General features: G+C 36.9%; 1 protein-coding gene across 1 annotated transcript; it reads right to left on the bottom strand.

Moving 5' to 3' along the window:
• Positions 1-1503: 1503 nt before the first annotated feature.
• LOC107783681 (uncharacterized) lies at positions 1504-7372 on the bottom strand. Its single transcript, XM_075218572.1, has 6 exons — positions 7223-7372; positions 6849-7118; positions 2079-2267; positions 1836-1993; positions 1631-1745; positions 1504-1566 (listed from the first exon to the last, which is right to left on the bottom strand). Exons 1-6 carry the CDS (start codon positions 7370-7372, stop codon positions 1504-1506), a joined length of 945 nt encoding a protein of 314 aa, XP_075074673.1.
• Positions 7373-7809: the final 437 nt, after the last annotated feature.

Here is a 7809-nt window from a genome sequence, read left to right as displayed (position 1 = left end):
GAATACAATATTGGATAGAAAATAAATACAGATAACTGAAAGAGATTCTGCTGGCTGCGGGTCACCTTGAGAAGTGTATCTCACCAAAGTCTCCGTATCAACCATGCTGCTATGCCCAGTAGGCCACTAGAGATACATATGCATATCCAACAAAAATGCATAGAAGTGTAGTATGAGTACGAAAACAACATGTACTCAATGAGTATCCCGTCTAATCTCGAAGAAGTAGAGATGAGAGGTCGACTTTGACATTTGTTAGTGGTCCAATAACAATATAGTGAAAATGTGAGGAAATCATGAATTTTTATAAAGCAATTATAAACTCGTAAAAAAAACAGATAACAGGTAAACAACATCTCAAATAAGTACGGATTTCCAAAGTCTATTTTTCATTATGCTTAACAACTATATCCGGCCAGGGAAGGTAAATATTATCACATAACATTCTTAGGCAAGCAATACAAGCATGCACATATCATGCCGAGGTCGTACGGCCCGATCCAATAGAAATGTAAAATGTGCACTGTCGAGGGTCGAACGGTACGAACCATAGATGCATCTATTACCCTGCTCGCGCATCATACATGCGACGCGATCAACATTAAATAAACAAATACCCCGCTCGCGAATCATACGTACGACGCGGGCACACATATATACACAGTCAAATAGCCAATAAGGGTTTATCGGGAAATATTTATTCCAATAAAAGTCAATTCTCTTTTAATGATTTAAAAAAAATGAAGTTTAATCTGTTTAAGATTCGTTTACCAATTCGATGTGTTTTAAGCAATTCAAGTTGTCAATAAGCTTACAAATAATCCAAGTACAACATGTTTTTGGGTCCTAGACTACCCGGACAATAGCATAATAGTAGCTACGCACGGACTCTCGTCACCTCGTGCGTACGTAGCCCCCACAAATAGGAGCACATAACTAATTAACTCACCTATGGGGATAATTCCCTCTTACAAGGTTAGAAAGGAGAGTCACCTCGCTCCGAAGATCCATAACCAGCATTCCACGCCCTTCCGAAGACTCAAATTGATGCACAACGCTCCAACACTAGCCAATAATTATGCAAATCCATTAATATATGCTCAATTACTCATTACATTCCAATTTATAACAATTTCTAACTCCGATCGAAAAGTTAACAAAATTGCCCTCGGGCCCACGTGCCCGGATTCTAAATTTTTTTTCAAAGATAAGGTTTACCCATGAGCTCACGAACTCAAATATATGATTTTCTTTTAATTCCATACCCAAAATCGTGGTCAAAATTCAAGATTATCAATTTTCTAGGTTTTCCTCAAACCTCCAAATTTCTACCCATTTACATGCTAAAATTCGCACAAAATCGATATATTTAACTCAATATAGGTGGGTTAGCTTACCTTATCATTGATGATGAAAATCCCCTAGATGGAGTCATTACAAAAGGTATTGTCGCATTACAAAAGGTCATTACAAAAGGTATTCTCGCATTAGATGGAGTCAACGTTATTCTTGGAATAAACACTTTTTCTCCAATGGATGAGAACACTCATAAGCAGCACTAGAAGTCTAAAACCAATGTTAGAATTAGAAGTGCTAAAATATATGAAACAATGGAAATAAAATAACATACCTCTAGTACACCTTCTTTCAAGGTATCAGCAGACTTTTCAACATCTTTTGTTTCCTCACGATCCCAAAGCAACAAACAAATAGAGCCAGTTCCATCAATTACTCGAACCTGAAGCCTGTATCTGATAACTTCTTTAAGTTAAAAACCTTTTTAACTTAAATTTATGTTCTAATAATCTTTAATTAAGCATAGATTACGGTCAAACCTTTTCAAAGCAGACTGATCAACACGTTCACATTTCTTGCAGTAAAATTTATTTCCAGTTTTATCAACTTTCTTTGAACATTTTTTGCACCCTACATGTGACCATCCCTTTTCAAGTTCTAAATTTACTACATTAGCAACAGTCCAGATTTGCCCTTCCTATAAAAAAGAAATCCAATATATTATATAAGATGACAGATCTATATTTGTTAGTTATGGTTTGTCTAAAGAACATTTTTCTTACCTGCATGAAATCAATTAATTCTCCAATATTTTTAACTTCCACATTTCCAACAGCCGGTTCTTCAGAAACAGAATAACTACGATGAGAAGTTGTTTGATGTAACGACCCGGCCCACACTGTGCATATATTGTCCGTTTTGGGCCTCGCCCTCACGGTTTTTTTCTCCCCCAGTCCAACTGGGGAAAAGGCCTATACACATGTAAGTTCAAGTCTTACTAATATAGCCCAGGACTCCCCCTCTATTTTCCGATGTGGGATTCCTGCGAGCTACAGTCCCATTGCCTCAGGACCTGTACTGCACTCACCCCACCAACAGGAACACAACGTCCCCGTTGTGGGTACCCACCCATCATACTAGGTGAGAGTCGGCTTTGATACCAACTGTAATGACCCGGACCACACTGTGCATATATTGTCTGCTTTGGGCCTCGCCCTCACAGTTTTGTTCTCCCCTAGTCCACCTGGGGAAAAGGCCTATACATATGTAAGTCCAAGTCTTACTAATATAGCCCAGGACTCCCCCTCTGTTTTCCGATGTGGGATTCCTGTGAGCTACAGTCGCATTGCCTCAGCACCTGTACTGCACTCAACTTGTCACGACCCCAAACCGGCCCGGTCGTGATGGCGCCTCTTGTGAAGACAAGTTCAGCCGACACAACACTCACCTTAACCCTTTAAGCATTGAGAGTCATTTTTAAGTCTTTAAATTAAACAATGTTTCATAATAAAATCCTGGAATAACAGTGCGAAATAAAATACCAGCCCGATATCGGGGTGTCACTAGTCATGAGCAACTATCAAGGTCTGAATACAACAAAAGTCTAAAAATGTACTAAATACAGTAACAACAATGAGGGGAAGGAAGCGGTGCTACGAACGTCATGCAGCCACCTTGCTAACTCTGTTGACTCCGCGGCTGAGCTATCAACACCCGCTACCGGGTTCCGATATACCTGAATCTGCACACGAGGTGCAGGGAATAATGTGAGTACTCCAACCCAGTAAGTAATAAGAGTAAATAAAGGCTGAGCAGTAGGAAACAATGAATCCACATTCACGTTAGGCTCAATAAACACAACAGGCCTTCAAATCATAATACGAATCAATCTTTCCTTTTAAAATCCAGCTTTTAGTAAAAATCATTTTGATATACTTTCCAGCAGTTTCGGTAGGGGTTCAATACCATTTAAGATAGTAATAGAGATTAAAGCCATAATCGGCCCCTCGGGCAAAACATAGTTTGTAAAACAGCCCCTCAGGCAAAACAGTAATCATAAACACTTCATAACTTAAAAATCTCAGTGGAAATAACCAATGCCAAATCAGTGATTAATTTCTGAATATCTCATAAACCCCAATTTAAATAAAAGTTGTTTTAAAACATTTGTTCAACTTTTTGACAGAGGCTCAATATAAAGATGAGTGAAAACAGTCGATAAAATCAACATATTCGATAGAAATTCACTTTAAAGAGGATTGAAATCAATAAGTCCATAAACAGGCCTCTCAGGCAAAAACATCACTCATATGCATGTATATATCTATCGCCCCTCAGGCTAGCCTCTCTGTCACTCGTGACTCAACTCTTACCAATCAGTACTCGCACTCAGCATTCACGCTCAATTGGTACCATATAGTAACCGCTCCAGCGTGCAGCCCGATCCGTATATCTCTCACAATAACTGAAATCAAAGTAACCGCTGCAGCGTGCAGCCCGATCCATGCATCGCTGTAGCGCACAGCCCGATCCATATAAATAGTCGACTGCGCTCACTGGGGGTGTGCAGACTCCGGAGGGGCTCCTACAGCCCAAGCGCTATATTGATGCGGCGCGCAACCCGATCCATATAAGTATCGTTGCGGTGTGCAGCCCGATCCATATACATATATATATACATTGCTGCGGCGTGCAGCCCGATCTATATACATATAGATATACATTGTTTCGGCGTGTAGCCCGATCCATAGATATATAATCCTCACAACTAGGCACTCGGCCTCTCTCAGTCATTAACCTCACCATCAGACTCTCAGTCTATCTCAGTCATCAATCTCACAATCAGACCCTCGGTCTATCTCAGTAAAACAGGGAACTCAACCCAAAACAATTTCCACATTTTAAGAACATAGTGATAAATCCAGATTTGAGCAGTAAACAGGTAAAACATGACTGAGAATATGCTTTCAAACAAATAGAATGAGGAAAGATAGTAAAAATGCCCCCTCAACAAGTCGGCACAAGACCCTAACATGGCATACAACCCAAAAATATAATAATGTTAAACAATTAACTATCAAATACGCATTAAAATATTCGTTCGGGATGGATTAGGTCACAATACCCAGCGGTGCTCTACCCCACGCTCGTCATCCAGCGTGCAAGTCACCTCAAAGTAACACAACGACGTATAATCTGGGGTTTCAAACCCTTAGGACAGTATTTACAATCATTACTTACCTCGATCCGGTCCAAAATCTAGCCCGCGATGCCTCGCCCGCACGAATCGACCTCCGGATGCTCCAAATCTAGCCACAATCAGTACATAATCATTAAAATATGCTAGGGAGCGAAGACCACTCGAAAATATCCAATTTAACATCAAAATCCCGAAATTGCTCAAACCCGGCCCCCGGGCCCACGCTTCGGAATTCGACGAAACTCACAAAATCCGACAACCCATTCAACCACGAGTCCAACCATACCAAAATTACTAAATTCCGATAACAATTCGGCCTCCAAATCTAGAATTTTCGTTTTTGAAAAGTTTACAAATTTTCTCCAATTTCTTCCATTTGATTCACTAATTTTTGATGAAAATAACCATGGAATCATTAAATATAATCATTTTTGGATATAGAATACTTACCCCAATCCATATGGTAAAAATTGCTTCGAAAATCGCTTCAATCCGAGCTCCATAGCTCCAAAAATGAGAAAACTCTCGGACTGCCCGAATCATACACTATCCAGAAATTTTTGCGGTTACTGTTCACGCATTTTACTGTTCATGGGTACTGTTCATGGTACTGTATATGGGGGTACTATTCATATGTACTGTACACTGATACTGTTCATGTTTACTGTGCATGGTACTATACACGGATACTGTTCACGCAGGTGCAGTTACTGTGCACACGTGCGAAAAATGCAAAAAAATGCCCAGAAAATTGCAGCAGCTTTTCTTTTCACTAAAAAGGCTCTAACTCCATCATACGAACTCGGAATTTGATGATTCTTGTTCCTATAAGTCACAAATAATAATATGAACATAGCCCTTCAGTCGAAACTCAATTCGGATCTCATTTGCTCAGTTCAATACCCATTTAGCTCGTTAAATAATTAACTCATGTTTCGTGTCAAAAACCCAATCGCGACTTGATGAAATTAGACCAAACTTTTCAGATCAGTCCTATAATTCATTATCAAAATTCCAGAAGTCTCAAAATCAAATTTCGTTCTCTAAAACTAAAAATGGACCTTTGGATTATTACATGCTTATGCTCAAAACGGCAAAAATCTTCCAAAAACTCTTCCAAAACTTATCCTAGCCTCATGAGACCCCGACCAAACATGACAACATAATTTATAACATCATTCAAACCTGTTCCAATCATCAAAACACCTCAAACAACATCAAATTATTCAAAACTCATCGAATTCAAGCCTAAGTTTTCAAAAACTTCTGAAATACACTTTCGATCAAAAACCCGAACAAACGATGTCCGAATAACCTGAAATTTTGCACACACATCAAAAATGACATAACGAAGCTACAGCAACTATCGGAATTCCATTCCGACCCTTGGATAAAAATCTCACCTATCAACCGGAATTCGCCAAAATACTAACTTTGCCAATTCAAGATAAATCCTTCCACGGATTTTCAAAATGCATTTCGATCGCGCTTCTAAGTCATAAATCACCCAACGAAACTATCCAAATCATAAAATTTCTTATCCTAGCTCATATAAAAATAAGTCAACTCTTATTCAACCTTTCAAATTCAAAGCTTTCAACTGAGACTGTTTCTTCAAATTCATTCCGATTTTTCCTGAAAACCAAAACCAACGATTTACATCAGTCATAATACGTTACACGGGGCAAGTCATGCCCGAGAACTAGCGATTAAAGTACAAAAGCTCAAAACGACCGGTTGAGTCGTTTCATTTGACTAATCCCCTTAAAGTTAACTTCACGCCCACTTCCTAATCTGCAATTAATCCAAATTTGTATTAGTTCTAAATATGCTAAAAAATTATGTAGTACATATATAAAATTTATATTATATATAAAAAAACCTGGATATAAATTCAGCAACTTGTGGAAGATCAGGATTAATCCAAAGCTTCGAGGAATGAAAAGTATTACGCACAGAATATTTGTCTACATATAAAATTAATTTTAATTTACACACAAAAATAGAATTTAAATCTAATATTACGATCCGAGTACCTTGAAATTTGTGAGCTTTTATTAGCTGCATAACCACTATGACACGTTGATTGGGTGATCCATCCAAGTGGGGCAAGATTTCATCTACAAATTCTCCCCAAAATATTGCTGAAATATTGTTCCTCTTATATATCAAATACACAAATTAATAATGAGAAAATAATAGTAATTGAATCTATAAATAATTCAATTCATGGTTGCAAGCGTACTCATGATCCTCAATAACTTCTCCTATGACAGCTGCCACATTTAAATGAATAGTTATAAATAAGGTGATAAAACATTCAACAAAAAATAGTGAAAGGTAAAACAATTACCGAAAGTTCATTCTCATCAATCTCAAGTTGATTTTTGAGATGCTCATAAGGCTTAAAGTTGAAGATATTCAAACTAAACTGTGGATCACTAATTTCATCCACACTCGTCCTATGAGCAAATGTCAGTTTCAATTTATGCTTGCTGGTCTTAATTTTCAGATTGTTTGGTCCAACTACAAAGTTTTTCATAACGTACAATCTCATTTCATGTATTTTTGTTTTGAAAATACGCATAACAGCTCTTCCAATAGTTGCATGAATTCGATCTCCCTAAAATAAAAAATGTGGAAAGAAATTTAAGTTAGTAAGGCGCATAAGTTAAAGAAAATACATCACAATTCGAAAAAAATAACAACATGTAAAAAAGTATGCACCTTTTCATCTTGAATAATTAATTCAGCTGAATTAGAATTTTCTACTTTCTCACAGTCTGGAATGTGCCATAATCTAATAACACGAACCTTCAAATTCCAACTCATTTTGGACATCGATATTTCGTTGATATAGTTATAGTTTGGATCCATACTTTTGCAGAAGTTTGTGTGGAAGCTAAATCCTAAGCAATGTAGAGAAGTCAATCCTAAAGAAAAGTTGCTTAAATAACGATTTATAAGGAAAGACTATCATAGTAAATAAATTTTTAAGTATATAAAATTCTAATATTTAAAAACGGCATGTGTAAATCAATTTGTATGTGTGAATTCTGAAGAAATGATACGAATATTTCTTTCTTTTTTTGTCATTACGAATCTTTCATTTTTTAGCTTTTGACATTTTTAAATTTTCAACGTTTTTTTGTGGTTAACCACCAAACCTTAATTTTTCTTGTCTTTTTCATTTGTCCTCTTGTTAGTTTTTTAATACTATTTCCTTTAATATAATATAAATGTAAAATAAAAAATATTTATTTAATTATTTCTTTCTTAAAAAAGAATACTTACCATAACTGAATTATACACAA

Source organism: Nicotiana tabacum, chromosome 7 (genome assembly GCF_000715075.1).
Source record: "Nicotiana tabacum cultivar K326 chromosome 7, ASM71507v2, whole genome shotgun sequence".
Taxonomy (NCBI): Eukaryota; Viridiplantae; Streptophyta; class Magnoliopsida; order Solanales; family Solanaceae; genus Nicotiana; species Nicotiana tabacum.
Note: the sequence above shows the minus strand (reverse complement) of the source record. Positions and strands in the feature narration are given on the sequence as shown.